Source organism: Myotis nattereri (genome assembly GCF_964212035.1).
Source record: "Myotis nattereri genome assembly, chromosome: 5".
Lineage (NCBI taxonomy): Eukaryota > Metazoa > Chordata > Mammalia > Chiroptera > Vespertilionidae > Myotis > Myotis nattereri.
The window spans coordinates 61,888,124-61,910,221 of NC_138080.1; the positions used below are offsets into that span (position 1 = coordinate 61,888,124).

At 45.9% G+C, this 22,098-nt stretch overlaps 1 protein-coding gene across 1 annotated transcript in view; it reads left to right on the top strand.

Annotated features, from left to right (window-relative positions):
* Positions 1-18,990, top strand: part of SETD7 (SET domain containing 7, histone lysine methyltransferase) — a 41,462-nt gene extending 22,472 nt beyond the window's left edge. The window contains exons 3-8 of the mRNA XM_081093493.1: positions 1,364-1,565; positions 4,798-4,987; positions 9,444-9,525; positions 11,330-11,447; positions 12,822-12,979; positions 17,551-18,990. Coding sequence (XP_080949619.1) covers positions 1,364-1,565; positions 4,798-4,987; positions 9,444-9,525; positions 11,330-11,447; positions 12,822-12,979; positions 17,551-17,731 — 931 coding nt within the window. The 3' untranslated portion in view covers positions 17,732-18,990. The remainder of the gene's footprint in view (positions 1-1,363; positions 1,566-4,797; positions 4,988-9,443; positions 9,526-11,329; positions 11,448-12,821; positions 12,980-17,550) is intronic.
* The last annotated feature ends 3,108 nt before the right edge of the window (positions 18,991-22,098 follow it).

Below are 22,098 nucleotides of genomic sequence, written 5' to 3' on the forward strand. Positions count from 1 at the left end.
TAATTCCAACTTTGCTGATTTAGAATTTTTGAAGGCTTATGCAAGGCTTCTGCTAAAGTGCACCCATTTGTCATTCATAGAACAAACAAACCTGAAAGAGAACTATTTATCTCCTTGGGAGACTACAAATAGTGTAATTACAATTTAATCAAAGGCTATCATCATTTGGACTGTACTTTTCATTTAATAATTATAGATCATTCTGTCATCTATTAAAGCAAGACAAGACTTTACCAGGCACAGTCAGGTGCAGCTGCCTCATCCCCCACAGCCCCTTGCATCCCACCTATCACGGATACACAGTCCGTTGGGCTCTCTAGATTCTAGAACCTCACACAATGCTTGCTACTTAGAAAACACCCTATAAATGGTTGTTAATTGCATTCATGAATGAATGCTAATGACACATGTTAAAATAATCAAACTTCTTTGTTGCTAAACATCTTACATTTTAAATTCAAAAACATGATTTGAGTTGGTCTCACCCCTTATTCCAAAGTTTAGTTCATAAAGGGATTCTTTGGTAAAGTTAGTTTCATTGCACACTGGGAGGCTAGCACTGAGAACATGCTATTGAAATTCTGAAAGTGTTTTATGAGGAGAGAGAGATAGAGAGGCACTTACAAAGTCATCCTGAGCACCCTTTTGAGCATTCTTCTAGTCTAGGACCATGGGTCTCAAACATTACCAGGCTGCTAATGATGTTGGCAAGGTTTAGCCTGCGGTTTTCCTTACTTGCCCCCATTTTTCATGATCATGAACACACACACACACACACACATGCATGCACGCACACACACACACATGCATGCATGCACAAATACATTTCTGTATATCTTCCAAAGAGATGGAAGGGGATTCTTTTGATTGGATACCAAGTATGGCAGTCGCTGACAAATAATACATTAATAATTTAAAACAAACATGTAGACATTAACACATTCTAAACCACATCTGTAATATTAGAGACCACTATATACAAGCCAACTGAACCACCCTTGAGTCTACCACTCTTGAGGGAAGTAAGGCCTGAGTGGCTTATACGTGGGCCAGAATCTCTATGGCCAGGCAATGGTCGGCATCCGGTCTTGGAAACATACTCAGATGAGGCTTGTTCTCAGTCTCCACCTGTGGCTTATTTCTTGTCCATTTCCTCCAGCAGAGAAAGGAGTGATGGAGACCCGGAGACTGGGAGTGAAGTCTCCTTCCCTGTTGCTAATCCTTCGCAATCTTTTCCCTAGCAGTGCAGCAGCCTTCAGGAGGACAAGCGGAGTACAGGTCCGTGGTTCTCAGATGTGATCCTTTCTTTTTGGAGAGTTGAGTCACGGCCTGATGATCCCTTTTGTTTTCCCTTCTCTCACAGCACCCTGGAGGGGTATTACGTGGATGACGCCCTGCAGGGCCAGGGAGTTTACACCTATGAGGATGGGGGAGTGCTCCAGGGCACTTATGTGGACGGAGAGCTCAATGGTCTGGCCCAGGAGTACGACACAGACGGGAGACTGATCTTCAAGGGACAGTACAAGGATAACATTCGGCATGGATTGTGCTGGATATACTTCCCAGTAAGCCCTGCGACTGCTCATTTTGCTTTAAGACAGAGCTTTGACTCTTCACAATAAAGAGTCAAATGTATTCTCTACGTAAGAAAATGTGAAGCTGTGAAACTTGAGAGTGAAGCCAAGAGTGTGGGAGCTACGTCCTCTCACTGTTACTCCCTTCTGACCGAGGTTGTTGGCCCTCCCGTCTATTAGGAATTCCTTTTCAGCATTGTTTTGGAAAAGAGTGATTAATCATGATTAAAGCAAGTTGAGACAAATTGGTTGTATTATATCATTAATAAAGATGAAAATATATTATTTCTTAAAGCCTTTGATACAGTATAGAAAGAGATGGTGGAATATTCCGCTTTGCATTTAATTTTATCCCATTGCTCAAATGTCAGAACTAATCCAGCAATTTCTCATCTTTTTGGAGTTTACTAAAGCAAAGAGATGTGGCAAAATCTCCGGTTGGGAATTAATACTCTTATCTGTTGTTTGCATTTCAAATACCCCATCTGTTGTTGGTGAGTTTCCAGAAAATTGTTCAGAAAATAGACCGTAGAAAATATTTCATCTAATGTTTTATTTTGTCCAGAGCTTCAGTCAAAATACATTTTTTTCTTACTCTGAACTCTATCTTCTTATGATTAAAAGGTATTCATAAAAGTTGTCTGTTACATGTGTAAGAAGAAAAGTAGTCCTGGCTAAATCTACTTACACACTATTGTTCTTAAAATGTAAGTTATGTTCTAGAAACGGGGCATAAGGAAAAAACATGTAAAATATTGTTTTTATAATTACGGAAGCCTTTACACACGCTCTTAGTAGGACCTGCAACCGATCATAAGTCCTTTAGGAAGAGGGACGTGGTGGAGGCGCTTGTCCCGTAGAGAGACTAACATTGTCCTGCTTTGGGAGGAGGCAGAGTGGGTGTCTTGCTGCTGATGTGACAAGGATTTTTGAAGCCAGGGAAAGTGGACCGCCCTGCGTGCGGATGGGTGCAGGGAAGAGCAAACTATGGATTAGCAGATTCTCCCGCTACCTGTCATTTCACTCGCGACTGTGATCAGTTAAGTCCCTAGGGGACATCGAAGTTGCACTAAGTAAACAGGTCTACCTTACTCCATGCAGTTGCATTTTGAAACCTAAATGTGCAGCTACATTTTAGCCCTACCCTCTTATTAAATGCCAAGAGAAGACCCTGCCTTCGGAGCGAAGCCCTGGAGAGTGACAAGCTTGCACAGGAACTTGGTTGACACTTGCTTTCTCTCTGGTGTTGGTTGGCAGTGGAGGGCGCTAATCCCACCCCAGGCCTCTAAGAAATAGGCATCAGTGGCAGGGATGTGGGCTTTATTATGGCAGCGTGGGATTGGAGGTGTGGTGTGGGCTTCTGCCTTCCCCTCTGAAGTGAGCACATGGATCAGCCGCAAACAGAGCAGCTAGGAAGCTATAGGTTTCCCTCGGGGAGCAGGACCTGCCTGGGGCACTTCCCCAAGGGGAGGGGGGCTTGATGCTGTTAACCCCTTACCCAACAGCGATATGGGTGTCAAAGGGTGTCAGAGAAGATGAGCCATTGAGCAACATTCCCTGACACAGCAGAGAAGAAAGTTCTGGTGACACAGTCCAAGCAGGAGCAAGGGGAGGGAAAAATAATGATTCTCCCTGCAGTATTTATAAGCTCACTCTAAGGACAGTTTCTTTCAAAATTATACCTTGGAACAGTGATGCAGAGTTTTTAATTAAAAATTCATAACCCCTTTAGGAAATAAAAATCTCTGCTTTATCAATCCAGGAAAAAATTCACTTGCCTCCAAAACCAGACGCTTAAAGCATTTAAGAGAAAAAATGGTGAGACCCTAGCAAGACACAATAAATAGCAATGTTGGCTTTATTCATTTTGGCCTGTACGAAGCACGAACACCCTAACACCCGTCAGCTCAGTCATCACCAAAAGCCTGAAGACAGATTTTGCAAAAAGTATCATTCTCCTTATGCTGGGTTGTTAAGAAGTGACTCAGGAGGAGAAAGAGCAATACTATATCCCTAATGCACCTTCTACCCGGGAAAAACACTTCCCAGTACTGTTCTTTGTATGGAAGTGCTGGGGTTAGTTTTTTTTAATTCATAACCTTTTTTCTCCAAAGAGCAATTAGGCTTCAGGGAACTGTACACCATGTCCCCGGCATTGCGTCCTCCCTCTGTCTCTCGGTAAGAGCAGCATGGGGGTCACGCAGAAGTCGCCCTACATCACTGACTGTGGGTGGCTGCTCCTAGAACCTCCTAGGTGGGGAAATAACCAATGTCTGGCATTACTGTTGTTATATCAGACCCACCAAGGTCTTAGATTTTCAAAGTCACCCCATCAGGACCTTCTGAGTGGCCAAAAAAAAAAAAAAAGAAAGAAAGAAAGAAGGAAAAGAAAATGAAAACCTCCTACACCTTTAGATTATTTTTTAGATTTTTGGGGTATCCCAGTTCAATTCTAAAAGTATTTATGGATCCCCTACTGTGTCCCTGGCACTTACCAGGATGTAGAATTCTGACAGCCTCTGCCCTAAAGCATTTAATGACCCTTAAGAAGGGAGTAAATGGCAGTTAAAGAGGACGCACAGCTGGCTGCTCTCTGGGAAGGAGGCCCCCGGGAGCAGTAAATAGAGAAGAATGGGGGAACGACAGTGATGGGGAAGCAAGTGCAATTTCGTTGATCTTTTTTCACTCTTCTAACTCCAAGTTATCCAGAGGTCCCTTTATTTATCTCTTAGAAAACGCAGCCAGCTCTTTACTCGTGCACACTAAAATAATTCTTACATACATTTGAACTAAAGATTTTCTTAATTGACCAGAAATCCAAAACTCAACATTGAGAAGTGAGATTGTATGGATAGTAGATAAGACTCACTGCATTCAATAATGACCCCAAGTAGCATTTAGTTCTATGTCCTTTCATTGCTTGTAACTAATATTACAAACAGGGCATATTTGGTTCTTAGATAACAGACCAAGATGGAGTCTCCGTAACTTGTCCCGGGCCATCAAGGCAACTCAGCCTCTGCCGCTCTAACTCGGGCTTTGCACCGTTTGTTCTCTGGGACTGGATGTTTCTCACTCATGTGAAGAGCTCTGAGTCCTTAAACCGCTAGGGTCCATATTCGTGCTATTCACCAAGGGGGTGCACAAGAGAAATTTCTTGAAACGCGTGTCACATGGATCAATACTCTATGTAATTTTTCTGGATTTTGGTTTCTCCCGTCAGGATGGAGGCAGCCTGGTAGGGGAAGTAAATGAAGACGGGGAGATGACTGGAGAGAAGATAGCCTATGTGTACCCGGATGAGAGGACTGCACTGTACGGGAAGTTCATTGACGGAGAGATGCTGGAAGGAAAACTGGCTGCCCTGGTGTCCACTGAGGAGGGCAGGCCACACTTTGACCTGATGCCTGGAAGTAAGTTGAATGGGCCCCAGGTGGGCTGCCCTACTGCCAAAGCAGGTGGTGAGGGCGGGTTTGAGAGAAGTTTGTTTCTTTGGTCCACTCAAATGGTGTATTTCCAACCGCGTTAAGTTATAAGAAGAAAAAAGCAGACAAGATAATAAATGTGGGCATCAATAGGCCTCAATAATCATTAGGTATTTATGATCTGGAGAGATTCTCTAAAGGAAAGTTGTCAAACATAGAAATTCTAGCATTTTGTATTGAGGTCCAATTTGAGTTGTCTTAAATGTATCATTTTTTAATCTTTGTTTTTATTTTAAGTTAAAAATTAAGGCCATCTGAATGCAATGGGAGGGGTTGGATCTTGGTACAGAAAAAGGACATTAGTGGAAAAACTGGTCAAATCTGAATAAAGCCTGGAGTTTAGTTAATAATAATGTAGCTATGTTGGGGTTTTAATTTGGACAAATGTACGGGGTAACATTAAAAAAAAACTAACATTAGGAGAAATAGTGAAGGGCATTGGGAACTCTCTATACTATCTCTGCAACTTTCCTGTACATTTAAAATCATTCCAAAATCAAAAACATTTTTAAGAGAAGCAGTAATCTTTGAACTTCAGATCCTAATATCTGTGCTCTTCACATATGTTCTGAAAGGAGACAGCATCCTAATGTTTAGAAATGAGGAAACTTGGGCCAGAGGATCCCACCCAATTAATGATGTAAATTTTAAAACTTCAGAAGTGACAGCATTTTTAGTGGCAAGATCCTTGAACTTAAGAGTCACTTTCTTTGCAGAGAGGGTAAAGGGGTTCAAATATATGGTGATGGAAGGAGACTGGACTTTGGATGATGAGTTGTAGACCTGAAACTTACATAAAGTTATTAACCAATATTACCCCAGTAAATTTAATTTAAAATTTTATAAAATAATAAATAATGACAATGGGGAAATGTCACCTAATTTGAGTCTTAGCTCCAACATTTACTGTATTATATTCTTGGGGAAGTTATTCTCATTTATCTTTTCAGAACCTGTGTCTTCATTATAAAATACAGATCTTGGCACCTACCATAAAATATCATAATGAAAGGTCTTGTTTTTACATTCTTCTTGGTATTAGTAAGAAACAGATTTTGGAAAGCGAGAGTGATCATTCTCAGGGGAATGATGGTTTTTCTTAGAACTCGTGGTTGCAAATAACAAACACCCTCATCAAACCAACTTAAGGCAAAAAAGGAGGAGGAGGGGGAGAAGGAAGGAAAGAAGGGAAGAGGAGGAGGAGGAGGAGGAGGAGGAGGAGGAGGAGGAGGAGGAGGAGGAGAAGGAGGAGGAGGAGGAGGAGGGAGGAGAGTAGCGTTTGCTGGCAAGGTCTGGCAGGCCTCAGCTCTTTTTTTTTTTTTTTTAATATATTTTATTGATATTTTACAGAGAGGAAGGGAGAGGGATAGAGAGTTAGAAACATCAATGACAGAGAAGCATGGATCAGCTGCCTCCTGCACACCCCCTACTGGGGATGTGCCCACAACCAAGGTACTTGCCCTTGACTGGAATCGAACCTGGGACCCTTCAGTCCGCAGGCCGACCCTCTCTCCACTGAGCCAAACGGGTCAGGGTCAAACCGGTCAGGGCAGGCCTCAGCTCTTTAAAGGACTGTTAACAGCTTGGGTATCAGGAGGGTCAGGAACCAGGGCTGCTTTGCACAGGTCTCTGATGTTTGCCACTTTGTTTCTCCCACTGCCTCATTCAGCTACATTTACTAACCCACGGGCTAACCCATAGATCCTGGATCTTGTCTGACAGGGTCTAGTGGCCATCTGGCCCAGCAGTTGGGGGAGGGAGAGTAAAATGGAATGTAAATCTCTCACGTGAAACACTTCTGGTCTGCCTCCCCCCTGACCTCACCACCATACCTTTTCTCCTTAGGCTTCTGTAACCACAGGCTGCTTCTGGGTCTCCACTGGGTTCTTGCTGATTTCCTCATTATGCCTCTGGCTGGAACTTCTCTCCATCTCTTCTCCTCTGCACATAGGAATCCCTGACCCTGGCTAGTTCCTGCTCCAGCTTCAAGTCTTGGCTCATCTCTTAGAATTAATGTTTGTCAAGCCAATGAATGGCTTAGTCCAGTGGTCAGCAAACTGCGGGTCGCGAGCCACATGCGGCTCTTTGGCCCCTTGAGCGTGGCTCTTCCACAAAATACCGACTTCTGCGCATGGGCCATGAAGTTTCAATCACACTGTACGTTTGCGCCCGCACGTGGTATTTTGTGGAAGAGCCACACTCAAAGGGCCAAAGAGCCGCATGTGGCTCGCGACCCGCAGTTTGCCTACTACTGGCTTAGTCAAAGGCCCTACTGTGAACTGTAGAGGAGAGTAGGAGCAGTAAAGGATGCCTTTTGTCTGCCTGGAGCATCAACCTGTCTAAGGGAGTGAAGGAAGGGATGGCAAGGGTTGGAAAAGGTGGCACCGACTCCTTGAAAGCAGGAAGAGATGTTACTCCTGCCTGTATCGGCACAGCCCCTAACACAGTGTTTTATATGTGGTTGCACTTGGTCTGTTTGTGATGAAAGTATTAGTCCAAGGAAAGGAAATGGAAATTTGAAAGAGGATAGTTGCACAGTGGAACACATATTCCACAGAAAAGTGGTTGGGGTTTTTTTCCTTTTTTAAACTAACTTCCTTTAATGGAGTGTGTGCTGGCCCATTACCAGCACGCTCACAGAAGTGTGCTCTCAGATACCTGCCTCGCCTCCCCCTGCCCTGCTTTTCCTGCAGGGGTCTGCCCTCGCAGGCTGCATGTCCCGGGCTCCTGTGCCTCCTGCTTCTGTCTGGGTTTGGCCACAGAGAGTCACTGGCTGGGGACACAAGAGGGAAGGGAGCAGGAGGAAGCCCTCTCTTCCCAGCAGTGTCTCCAGCAGGGTCCTGCCTCCTGATTCCATCGTCTACCAGGAAGGTCCCCAGGGTTCTAGCTTCCTTGGGTTACCCTAGCTCTAGAGCTCCAGGAACCCCAGCTCTAGACCTCCAGGAACCCCAGCTCTAGAGCTCCAGGAACCCCAGCTCTAGACCTCCAGGAACCCCAGCTCTAGACCTCCAGGAACCCCAGCTCTAGACCTCCAGGATCCCCAGCTAGACCTCCAGGAACCTCAGCTCTAGACCTCCAGGAACCTCAGCTCTAGAGCTCCAGGAACCCCAGCTCTAGACCTCCAGGAACCTCAGCTCTAGAGCTCCAGGAACCCCAGCTCTAGACCTCCAGGAACCTCAGCTCTAGAGCTCCAGGAACCCCAGCTCTAGACCTCCAGGAACCTCAGCTCTAGAGCTCCAGGAACCTCAGCTCTAGACCTCCAGGAACCCCAGCTCTAGAGCTCCAGGAACCCCAGCTCTGTGTTTGTTCCTCTGCCTTAAGGTTGGGGCTTCCTGCTCTTGGCAGTTTCTGGGCTCCACAATGCCGTCTGGCTTCTCAGCGCTTCCATCCTCTGTGTAACCATTTCCCTGAATTCATCTCTTTCTTTGAAATATGCAAGTGGTCTGCTTCCTGGTTAGACACTGACTAACTAGATTGTTTTCTAACTTTTAGTTTGAGACATTAATTTGGGTTTTGATTGTGTTTAAAGCACACACACACACACACACACACACACACACACACACACACACACAGAAAGAGGACCTGGTGACCATTGGGAACTACTAAAGAACTGTTTAATGGAATTATTTGTGATGCCTTAGTGCCTAAAATAATTGACTTTGCAGGAACAAGGCCTCTCGTTCCAAAACTTGTTTCTTTCCTCATTAGCCTTTGGAGCATCATCTGTCTTCGCTGGGCTCCAGGAGGATCCTCTGAGGCTAATCCTTTGCAGGGAACCAATGTTAGTTCTAGGACGGCTGTTAATTCCAGGACCATCGTTTCTGGAATAAACTACTAATTGGCTTCTGAACCACTTTAATAGAAATAGGATGACTTTGTAAATGCTTCGTCAAAAGCAGTTCTGCTCTTCTTAATTCTGGTGAAGCCAAATGTTTATTTTTAGTGAAGGAGGCAATTGCCAGGGCTGGGTGGCTGGATTCTACAGACTGTCTAGTATGAAGAAAACCACAAGAAATTTTTAAAACCATTATCCAATCTGATCTGACCAGAGAGTTCTCAAAATTTCACAACAAAGCATTTTCTTTATTAAAATATTTTCATTACAGAAGTATTTTTTAAACTATTTTAATAAAGACATTCCAAAAGAAAAAATAGCATTTACTAGTAAGAGATACCTGTGATGGCTATTCATTAATACCTGAAACTAAAACTTAAGGGCAAGTCTAAAAACTGTCCACTTATATTGAAGAATTTCATTCTAGTTGGTATAACTTGAATAGCATTTTTTGTTATTTAACTCTTTCCAGTCCCACAGATAGAGAGAAATGTTTTCAATGTTTTCCCGACTGTACCTGGCCTGACATTTTTGTTTGCATTTTAGGTTCCGTGTACCACTTCGATAAGTCAACTTCATCTTGCATTTCTACTAATGCTCTTCTTCCAGACCCGTATGAATCAGAGAGGTAATTTTCTCCTTGTGGTTTTAATGGCCCTGTTTGTGGGAGGTGAAATAGCCCTCGTGATGGGAACCCATGACCCTCTGTGGCTCGCTGCTCAGGCCGAGTTCCTGACCAGAAAAAAAAGTTCATATGTTCTAAGGAAGAGTGTTTTTATTCTCATTTAGAATCTGTCCCTGTAAGAGCATGTCTCCACCCATAAAGTCCAGAACAGCCCATGTGTCTGTCCTAGAATGAAACCTCTCCATAGAGAGGCACTCGGGCCAGGTGGCCAGCCCTGCCCTGCCCAGGTGTCCCCTTTCTCCCGGCTCTGGTGTCACAATTTGTGCTGCAGCCGCATGCTGGCCCCTCGGAGAGCATTTCACACTGTTTAAAGCTTAGCTTGGCCAAGGACCAGATGCCCTCTTTTCTACTCAGCCCAGCTGAGAGGGTGTGAAACACAACACAATTTATTCACTAAGGGAGAACAGGAGCAAAACAAAGAAAATATAAGAAGCATAAAAGCATTCCAGCCTATAAACTACAAGTGTCTAGTCTATAAGCTCACTCCCAGAGTGTGAAGTCCTGCTCCATTTCCTGTCTTGTCTAAACTCAGTTTCTAATTCTTGGTATGACTTCTGGTTCCCTGCTTGGGGTTCGTACTCCCCTAGCAACTGGCCAGTTGATGAGTAAGAGCACCATCTGCAGGTGGTTCTCTTTGGCCTCCCTTTTTGTAAATCTGGCTTACAAAGCATGTTTCCATTCCACTTCTATTCTGTTCCCATCTCTCAGAAATAGGCCTTTTCCCTGGTTTAACTGACAGGGCTGACCCCACAATGTCATAATGAATGACATGAGGTTCTGGCCCATTTACAAAGGGAAGGGTTTGGTCACTTGTTAGCTCCGAAACACAACAGCATATTACCGTATGTATCAGTCTATTTTGTTACTGTCATTGTGATGCTGCTGCATACTGATAACCTCAAAACTATCAATGGTTTATGGATGTAAACCTTCTATTTTGCACTCGTGGTTCTGTAGATTGGCTGAGGTTCAGCCACTCTTGACTGGGCTCAACTCAGCTCAGCCGGACTAGGGCGGACTCCAAGTTTCAAGTTGGATTCAGGTCTGTTTCACGGGTCTTCATTCCAAGACTCGGGCTGAAGGAGCAACAGCCCTCTGGACCATCTTCTTCTTGAGGAGATGATGGAAACTCCGGAAGAGGCAGGCAGAAACTTGCCATGCTCCCTAACACCTGAGACCTGGCATGCAGTCACTCCCGCCCACGTTCCTGTAGAAAGCAGGTCACAGCTAAGCTGTGGATAGATTTTATTAACTGTTTGTCACTCTTCCATATAAAACATTCATCCGGGGATTTAATTGAAAGTCTTTCCCTCCTATTTAGCTCTGACAAACTTGGGTATAGCTTAATTAGCTTTGGGAAGCATATATATATATATATATATATATATATATATATATATATATATTTGTCCAAGAAGAGAGTGAAAATTGACCTTAACTAAAAAAATTTAAAATTTTTTAAAACTTATATCAAGCACTGAGTTGCTTTATGAATATATCACAACAATCCTCTTATTAGAGAGCAAATTTTAAACACCATTCTCAAGAGATGCATAAGTACCAGTTCTTCAGTTTCCAATACCAGAATATTGTGGTTCAACTTTTCCTTTCTTCCTTCCTCATTGGATTACTATGAACTGATGTTTTGGATTCAGTGGCCATATGATATTTTGGTGGTTGATGTAAGGAGTCCATCAAAGATACATCAAACTTAAAGAATCATTATTTGCCTGTTTTCGCTCTTTAGGGTTTATGTTGCTGAATCTCTCATTTCCAGTGCTGGAGAAGGACTGTTTTCAAAGGTCGCAGTGGGACCTAACACTGTTATGTCTTTTTATAACGGCGTCCGCATTACACACCAGGAGGTGAGTGAGGTAGAAGTGCAAAATCAACTTGATTGGTCCAAAGGCTTTGTTTCAAACTCCCTTAATTTTTTCATTAGTCCCTTTAACTGTAGTATTCACTAGAAATACAAAGGAACAAACAGGCTTTTTTGTAAAATTGATTGGATATTGTCTTATAGCAGTCTTTGGATTGCTGTAGCAAAAATACAGTAGACTGGGTGGCTTATCAACAACATACATTTATTTCTCAGAGTTCTGGAGGCCCCAAAGTCCACGATCAAGGTGTGAGCCCACTTCCTGTCTCATAGAAGGCCCCCTTTTTTCTGTCACCTCACATGGCAGAAAGGGTGGTGGCGTTCTCTGGGGGCTTTTATAAAGGGCGCTAATCTCATTCCTGAGGGCTCTGCCTGCCCTCGTGACCTAATTACCTCCTAATACCATCACATTGGGGATTAGGCTTCAATGAATTTGGGGGGACAACACAAACTTTCAGATACAGCAGATATTTTCTTCCTTATATCGAGCCTTAAAGTTATTTTTTTAAACTCCACAACTATTTTATAGAAAGTGGGATGTGTCAATAAGATAGTAATTGCTTCGTACTGGACTATACCCAGTGTCTGAAAACTTGCGGTCCATTTGGACTCTGTCAGACTCTAACTCCTGACCTTGGGCAGGGTGCTTTGTACGAAGACCCCCTCCTTCTGTTTGTGCAGAAGCCATTCAGTCGCCTACATCTAGCCAGGAAGGGTTCTACTCTCCCCTGCCCTCAAAAAAATTAAAAATAAAAAGTTAAAGAGTTGGATCACCTCCTTTAAGACACAATCTTTGATATATTTCCCAGATTTCATATTGTCTGTTCTTATTTCTTCACTTTACAATTAACTTCCTTAAGTATCTCCCTAAAGACAAAAAGTTTAATGCTCTTAGCACAGCTGTACTCCACATCCTGACTTGGATTAAGTGTATGGGACTTAAGCTCTTATGGTGGTGAGGTGCCCCCTTGAAAGAAGGCTTCAACTCTGCTTTGTTTGGGCAACTTGAAAAAATAAATGGATGTGTGAAAACTTGAGTTTGCTGGTGGTCTTTTGAGGTAACAGGTTTCAGCATGCCGTGAAAAAATAAACATAGGAACATCTGGTCATATTTGTGTGTCTTTGTAAGAGACTTTCCATCCTTCTTTTCATATAAGATAAGGAAAAATCAATAAATAGTAAGTTGAGCTCCCTGGTGATGGCCACGGATGCCTTTTGCACCATCAACACCAGAGCAATGCCTTAGGCTCTTTTCATGTTCCTGGCACTCAGACCAGGAAGTTTCAGGGCAAGTGAGTCAATATCTCTGAGCTTTGGGGAGAAAGGTCCTCTCTGACGCTCACTTGCATGGTTTTTGCAGGTTGACAGCAGGGACTGGGCCCTCAATGGGAACACCCTCTCCCTTGATGAAGAAACGGTCATCGACGTGCCTGAGCCCTACAACCACGTGTCCAAGTACTGTGCCTCCTTGGGACACAAGGCAAATCACTCCTTCACGCCAAACTGTATCTACGACATGTGAGTATGACGGCCGGCTGCTGGGCGCTCTGTGCCTCAGGCCCCGAGTCAGGAAGGCATGTCACAGGTGTGCCCAGCCCCAGAGGGGGCTGCTCCCTCAGAATACCCGAGGGTCCCGTGCCCAGGGCCTCACGGTTCTGACTTGAAACTCAGAATCTATATCACCACCCTTTGGCCTGGGCAGGCAACGAAATGGAAAGTGCTTTGAAGAGGAGGAAGGCTACGGAAATACTGTATATAGTAGCTGCTGTTTCACGGTGGCTTTTTTGCTCTTTGTTGTCTCATTCTGGAAAATTAAGGAGAGTGTTATTTGAAATGATAGTAAAAATTGAAATTACTCTGCATAATGGAGGGTAGGGAATGCTTTCATGACTTGAAAGGAAGGAGAGACTCCTAAGCGTAGGGCACTCACGAGGTCTCGGTGTTGTAAAAGACCTATAAAACCAGAGTCCCTGTTATTTGACAATAAAGAGGAATGAAGTATTGACAAATGCTATGACATGGATGAGCCTTGAAAACATTATGCCAAGTGCAAGAAGCCAGTCATGAAAGACCATTTACACGAATTGTCCAGTACGGCCAAATTCCTAGAGACCAAATGCAGGTGAGTGGTTGCCCACAGCTGGGGGCAGTGGGGAGAACTGGGGCTTAATGCCTACTGAAAATGGGGGAGCTTTTTAAAAATGTGATAGTGGTGATGAGTGCACCACTGAAAACCACTGCACTGTATACATTAAATGGGTGGATTTTATGAGATGCAAATTATATCTCAGCAAAGCTGTTGGGGCTTTTTTAAAATCAAACAATCCTACCTTTCCCTTGGGGTTTGACTCCTCTCCCAACTGCTCAGGGGACCTCTTCTTGGAAACCTCTGTTGATGGGGAGCTTGCTGTGATCCACAAAGGTGGCTGTCTGGACAAACAGATATTCTGAAATTAGTTTTGGTGCTCTCTGAATGAATTTTATTTTATTTTTTGAGCCCAAATAGGTTTCCCTGTAGCATCAGCTCTTGAGCCTAACCGTCTCCCTTTCTGGTGCAGCATGTCAATCTCTCTTCCACATAGTAGCCCTACAAATATTTCAGTAGTTTTATGCTCTCCCTGAATGTTCTCTTCCCAGAGTCAAGTGTCTCTGTTCCTTAAAGGGTACAGTTGGGATTCTCTGTACTGTCGTCACTGCTGTCCTTGGCTGAGCATGAGAATGGCAGCTCTTCCTGGGAGCCAGGGCGCCTGCCACGCAACCTTCCTGCTCCTCTGTAGTTTGCAGGCAGTCCCTCAGCCCTCCAGCTTGTTGACGTTAACGGGATCAGATCACGTGCATTTAACCTACAGGAAAATTGCCAGGATTTTGACTGTCCCTTCTTACATCCCTGAGACAGCTTAAAAATTGTTCTGGCTGTGACTTGCTTTCCTTGGCAGTCAGCAACCAGTACTGAAGCTACAACTTCTTTTTAAAGGGCAGATAGAAATGGCAATGCGTGTGTCATGTGAAATGAAACTGACACTCTTATTAACTCCAAGGCTTTCGCGGCCAACGTGAATTAGGCCAAAGCATCGTTCCAAGCTGCACACAGCTTAACAACAACCCTTTAAAGCAGTGGTAACAACGATAATAAATGCTACTTAGGCTGTTTTAAAACAAATCAGTTCTGTGATTTCACTGCAAAGATAATTTTTTTCACCAAAAAAGAAGAGGGAACAGGAGACAAGAGAAGGAACCATTTGTGCAAAATCAAGTCCCTGTATTCTTCAGGGTTATTTTTTCAAGCCCAATGTGACCAATTAGTTATTTAGGGCAGAGAGACTCCCTGAAGAACAATCAAATATAAAAGTCAGATACTGATCCATGGCATTCATTTGTTTCTAAACTCAGTGGCATTGTTATGCACACTCGACACAAACAAAACGACGCGCCTCTGTAAGCTGTTTTAACCGTAGTCGGGTACAAAATGCCCAATGGACAGTCAAGAACTACTTTCCTGGCTGTAAGTACAGGTGACGTCGAGAAGGGGCCAAGCGGCTGTGCAGCTAACGTTTACCACCACTTACTCTAGGTCAGCGGGTCCTCCCAGGAACTGAGTGGGGCAACTCCAGTCACTGTCCCAGATCCCCGACAGGAACCGCAGGCCTCTGGGTCAAAGGAGTTAAGAGTTCTTGTCCGTTGTGTTTTAGTACCGCCTTGAAGAACCAACAGCTGAAGTTGAGTTCTTTCTTTTCAGTCTGTCCATGTTCTACTCTAAAAATAATGATGGTGAGCAGGAAAATGAAAAGAGGATTCCAAGAGAAGTCATAGCTGCTCACGGGATATTTATCCTGCACCAGAACATTAACTAGAACTCCGTTTCAGGAGTATTATTTTTTTTAATATTTTAATTTGAGACAGAATTGTGATTTTAATAAGGAATTCCTGAATCCCTTGTCCAGGGGTCTGCTCTGTGAGGGAGCACAACCTGAGAATTCTGTGCATGTGCACATGCTTATGCACATCACACGCTCTCACGCGTGCACAGATTCTTATGCACGTGCACAGGCTCTCACACGTGCACAGGCTCTCACACGTGCACAGGCTCTCACACATGCACGGGCTCTCACACATGCACAGGCTCTCACACGTGCACAGGCTCTCACACATGCACGGGCTCTCACACATGCACAGGCTCTCACACGTGCACAGGCTCTCACACGTGCACAGGCTCTCACACGTGCACAGGCTCTCACACATGCACAGGCTCTCACACGTGCACAGGCTCTTACACGTGCACAGATTCTTATGCATGTGCACAAGCTCTCACACGTGCACAGGCTCTCACACATGCACAAGCTCTCACACGCACACAGGCTCTCACACGTGCACAGCTCTCACACGTGCATGCTCTCACACGTGCACAGGCTCTCACACGTGCACAGGCTCTCGCATGCGCACAGGCTCTCACACATGCGCAGGCTCTCACACGCACACAGGCTCTCACACGTGCATGGGCTCTCACACGTGCACGGGCTCTCACACGTGCACAGGCTCTCACACATGCACAGGCTCTCACACGCACATGGGCTCTCACACGTGCACGGGCTCTCACACGTGCACAGGCTCTCACACATGCATGCTCTCACACGTGCATGCTCTCACACGTGCACAGGCTCTCACACGTGCACAGGCTCTCACACGTACACAGGCTCTCACACATGCACAGGCTCACCATAGTAACTAATACTAGTTGAGTCCTCACTTTGTGCCAGGTACTGTGAGGTGCTTTAGATATGTGACCCTACTTTGTCACAACATCCACTCATGTCAGATAAGGATTACTGCACGTGAGGAAAGTGAGATTCAGACTTAGAGCTGAGCTATCCGAGAGGAGGCAAGATCATGTGTGGAACCAGGACTCACGTTAGAGTTTTCTGACCCCCAACTCAAATGTGCTTTTCGGAAATATGACCCCTGAGTTGGGTAAAAGTAGGGGACCCCTCGAATGAGGTTGACATTGGTCCTTTTAACCACACACATGATGTCCTTAAGCCACAGCCACACTCCATTCCCATCACTGACAGAAGGAACCAGCCAAGGACATAATCATGACCAATGTGCCAACCTGACTTTAGGTCTGGAAACTTCTCCTTTGATGTCTCAATGCCCTTTGTTCAAAATGTGACAGTAAATGCATGAGACTTTTGACCAGATGCATATAAAAACAAAGCTCATTTCTCTTTAGCTGTGCCCCACGCACCCCCATTTTGGGTTTCGGCAGCTGTTAGGGGAGTCCACTGCTTATTTATTTCCTGTCCTGAAGCGAGCTGGCGGGTGAGCTGGGTGGGGAGCCTTGACAGAGGACCGTGATACGGCGAGTCCTGCCTCTGCTTCTGCGGGACTCGGGACTGGGTCGGTCTGGGATGAGAGGCTGCCCCTCGCAGCAGGCTCTCCGGGGAACTGGTACACTGGGTGGCAGGGAGCCCTAGCTTTCCCACTCAGAGAAACCTTCATCTACACGTTTGCTAGAAAAGAATACGTCCTCTATCTTATGGGGCGGAGTACAGAGCTTTTTGCTTTTGGAAATCCACAGGGCCCTTTCTTATAACTCCCAATGCCCTGGTAAAGCCGCCCCTGCCCTCCGCCAGGTACAGCCAGGTAATCGATGGTACAGGCCAGGTGAGCTGAAATGCGGGCAGGCTGCGCTGGGTTCGATTTCTTGTTAAGGATAGACTTTTGTTGGTGACTGTGAGTGCTGGTTTATAAGTACGGAGTGCCAAATATGCTCACAAAGGAAGATAGAGCAGTGCTTCGGAAACTCTCACGTGCCTGGGAATCACCTGGAAACTTCTTTGATGTCTCAGTGCATGCCTTTGTTTAAAAGGAGACAGTAAATGCATGAGACATCAAATGCAGGTGCCAACCCTGCAGGTCTCCATGGGGCTGAGGTTCCCCTGTTAGCGCCTCCTGGGTGATCTAGGGACCCCACGTTGAGGACCTACATGTCGTGTCCGGGAAGAGCACGTGGGAGATTCCGCATCAGCCCCCACACCCCAGCCTTTGCTTCTAACCTGCCTGGGAATGACTGTGCACATCTTGATGTCTAGGTTTGTCCACCCCCGTTTCGGGCCCATCAAATGCATCCGCACGCTCCGAGCAGTGGAGGCCGACGAGGAGCTCACCGTGGCCTATGGCTATGACCACAGCCCCCCGGGGAAGAGTGGGCCCGAAGCCCCCGAGTGGTACCAGGTGGAGCTGAAGGCCTTCCAGGCCACCCAGCAGAAGTGAAGGCCAGGCCCTGGGCTTCAGAGACCTGGAATAGAAACTTGGATCTATGCACTATGTTTATCCAACTACGGGACAACCAGGGACTGCTCGTGCTGTGACATCACACATCCTCTCACTCTGCGTTCGCAACAACCACCTTCTCGCATACTAACTAGGTTTGACTGTATTACTCATACCAGATTTAAAATTAGCTAGCCTCGCAGCGGCGTCCTTCTGAGAGGCATTGTGGAGCACTTGACGTAGACAGCAGGAGGTTCTTGGGTGGTTCAAGTCTAAATCTGGACCACATTCAGAGATGCCAAATGATTAGACTGAAAAAGGGAAAGGGGCTTTTGTGTCGTTTTTAGTCAGTGGTTTTTCCATGATGTTTTTTTCCTATGGCCAATGCAAAGCGTGCTGTCACCACGCCTGCAGATGGGCCATATGGAGGATAGAGAATTACTACATTTTTATTCTCTAAATGTAGTATAATTTGCCTTTTAACCTTTGATCTGTATCTTGCAATAGAATGGCTTTGTTTTTTTCCCCCTAGCAAACAGAACCCCACTTTTGAGCCATTTCACCCCTCAGTCTGTTCCCTATCTTAGATATCTTTCACAAGGGAAAACTCCCAAATGGATTTTGTGTCAGTGCCAGTGTGTAGGTCTCTCTGGCTCTTTCTATATCATTGTTTCATTATTATGTCCTAATATTAAAGTACTGGCTCATAGAGCCGGGGTATTATTATAGAATTATTATTCTCGCATGTAAACAAAGATATCTTTGCATTAAGATGTGAGAAGAAGAAAGAGTTTACTTTGTTTGCATTAAGTTTATGGAAGAGTTGTAATAGATATATTTTAAGAAAGAAGAGAGGGAAATTAGTATTTCTAAGCAGTAACTGTGGCGATTTTGCAGTATCTTCAATAGCGTTAGCAATTCTTTTCTCTGGGCATACACATTAAATGTACATAACATAGAGCAGTCCGGCTTGTGGCACAGCGCGCTGAATTCAGAAGTCAAATAGCAAGCTTGAATTCTAACACAGAGTTCGCAAGTTGTCTTGCTTTTGTTTGTTTTTTAATCGCTACTATTAAGAGAGACACACTGATCACTAGGTACAAGTCAACCTTAACGCTAAAGCTCTTCATCACTGTCATTTCAAAGCACTTACCTGCTTCAGGGCATTGTGAATTCAGAGTAACACCTGTATAGTTTTAAAGCAGTGATATCAATAGCATTTCAGCCTTTTTGCAAGCCATGTGTAATCACGACTGCAGAAATAAGGAGAGAAAAAACCTGTTTTTAGTTTAGCTAATTAGGTATATTACATAACTGGGATTGCTCTGACCGAATTCGGAGAGCTTGGGGTTTCTGTGAGCGCCCTCACCACGTGCGATAGCTGGTCTTCCCTAGACTCCCCCACGGGGTGGCTGGGAGGTCTGCGGAGCAGCAGTGACTCCACCGGCAGCTGTCACCTGACCATTTTGGTCCCGGAAGCTGAATGGAGCCTTCCAGGCTGTAGCTGGCAGTGAGCTCTGGCTGAGGAGAACAGGTTTGCTGGGAGGAGGACAAGAGCAAAGAACCCAGCAGAAGACGGTCTGATAGTTCCTGTCCGTTACGCGTTGCTCTTAGGAAGAATCGCCCAGATGTGCCTGGCCCAGGCTCTCACGGCCTTCCGTGCAGGCAGCCCCTGGGCACGGGACTCAGCCCTCCGCGCGGTGACAAAAGCCGCCCTTCCTCTTGTGTGCAGGCCAGGCTTGCAGAGGCTCCCTCCCCAGCAGGGCCGGAGCAGCTGGGTGGCCAGGTTTCAGGGAGATAAGCTGATGGTCCACATGAGAGGTTTCGGGGCTGCCAGAAAGATGTCCCACAAAGGACCGAAGACTGCGTTCAGATTCGAAGGCGCCAGGATAGGATCGCTTCTATTCTGTAGGAAGAGGCCGCTCTGTAAGCTGACAGACAGGCGGCCTTGGGACTTGTGTTCTGACAGGTGCTTTCCTTCCAATGGGTCCCCACGCGAGGGGGTGTCAGCGGGAGAAAGGTGGCTTTAATGAACCCCAAGGGGTTGTGCTGTGGAGTCAGGTCAGGGAGGGAGGTCAGGGAGAGGATGGCGGGGCCACACCTCCGAGGCAGCCACCCTGGGAAGGATTTCATTCCTGAGACTGCAAGGGGGTATGATTTCTGTCCTATGGGCTACTCTAATTACCCCATTCAAATGGGACTTTTCTTCTTTTACTTTTTTTTTATGATGAAAGGGATGGAAAAGTTGTAAGTAGTGAGTAACCAACCATCCATTCATTACTTGGACGAAGACACTCAGCATCTAAAGCCCCGCAGGAAACAAACCCAGCGGAGCCTCTCTCCGTCTTTCTCCCTCCTCCCCTCGGGGTCTGCTGGCTCTTCTCCTGCCCTCTCCTTCCTCCTCCTCCCTCGTCTGTGACAAGGCCTGGTGTCTGCGCACCTACACCCCCAGCCGACCGACCTCCCGCTCTCTCCCCCTCTCTCCTCTGTGCTCGCAGCTCCTCCCTGGAGGTCTCTCTGGCTCCAAGCGCCCTCTGTTCGGCCGCCCCGTCTGTCTTCCCGTCGGCGTGGACCTCTCTCCATTGACCCTGTGTCCCCTCTGGCTCTGTCGCTCCTGCCGTGCCCCTGCCACACGCACACACTCCCAGATGTGAGGCTCTGTCACAGGGGAGAGCGGGAGGAGGCCGGGTTCACCGTGACCTGGAGGTAGGAACAGAAGTCGAGGGAGTTGACGGTCCCTAAGGAAGTAACTGGTGGGTAAGCGAGGGTTGTTCCCAGTTGGAGCCGAATCCTTCCCTCCGCTGCGGGAGGAAAGGCGTCAGAGCCTCGGGCTGGTCGGGTCCTCAGCGTCCTAATCACAGCAGGAAAGGGGACGATCCCATGTCGAGGGGAATACAGAAGTCACTTTTTGCTCGCCCCCAAACCGGCCGGTGCCCGTGGGGGTGCAGCCCGCCAGGTCACCAGGGGATTCGCTCAGAGCCTCTCAGCCCAGCCCCTGCACGACCAGAACTTTCCTCAGCGGCCTTTCTGGGGTGAAATGTTACCTTGTGTTAGTTAGGAATAGGAACTCATCCGTGGGAGGATGTCCCCGAATGGACATCGGGACGGACTGACAAAAACAACTGTAAGAACTGAATTTCCCACGCAAAGAAAGGATGGAAGTAGGAGAGCAGGCCAGGAAGACGTGAGTTCTGTAGGACCTGTTCTTCTGTTCACGGCTTCGGCCTGGGCGGCCTTCTCCAAGGCCTCTGTGAGCCTGCCGGGGCTGCAGTGAAACCTCTTTGCCCTCCGGAGGTTCTTCTGCTTGAAAAATGATTTCCTTCCCACCAACCATCCGAAAAGGCCCAGGTGGAGGCCAGGTGCCACCATCCCCACGTGCAGCTGTAACTGTTAAAATGGCAGGAACTGTGAACAGTGAATTCTAGGCTCGTCTCGCCAGTGAGAGAGACGTGGCACTTTAGTAACTTCCCTTTAATAATTGTTTCAGCCACTCACCTGCAAAATGCATTTAAGATCTGCCAAGAAGGTGAAGTTGTGTTTTGCTTTGTTTTAAAACAGTTGCCTCAAGTTTCTGTCCTAAGAGCAGTGAATTAGAAGCCAGACATTTTTCCTTTTAGAAAAAAACGAGCAAAAACTATGTTGCAAAGCTGATGGTTGTGATGTTTCTTTGCCACAGATCAAAGGTTCACAAAATACATTAAATCCACATCTACTTGAGGTACCTTGATAGGTTGGGGTTTGTTTGTTTTTTCTTTGATCTTTCCCTTTAGGAGGCGGAGCCTCGGTGTACCTTTTTTAGTTTAAAAACTCTAAATTTTAATGGTTTTATTTTGCCAAATGTGTGCATACAGATTCAAAGCAATGAAACGATTTCAAGCCATACAACCACAAGGGTGGAAACCCTGTTCACAAATTTTAATGTGTTCGTATGTAAATAGATGTTTGTATGAAATATTTTCATGGTAGAATGACTATATTTAAATGAAGTTGAATTATTCCAGTGCTGTTTAAACAAATTACAAATTTTTTTGGTGAGATTTATCTGAGTCTATTGAGATACAATGCAGATCAATTTTGATTTTTAAAAATCAAAAGCCTACAATTAACTCTGACCCGAGGCAACTTCCCTGCGTTGTTGCACCTGATGTGGAGAGAGCTTGTAGGCTCCCCAGTGCCTCAGCCCGTCCTGGTGTAAGTTAGGTGCTCGTGGAGGTGTCCACGCTTCAGCGACATCACTCCTGGCCTCTGGGGGCCTGGGGTGAGTTCAAGGCATTAGAGACACTGGTGCATTTTATCCAGAGCACAATTTCTTTGCAGGGCAGCAGAATCAGAAGCCAGACGTGGCCGTGTGAACCTCAGAGCTGGGT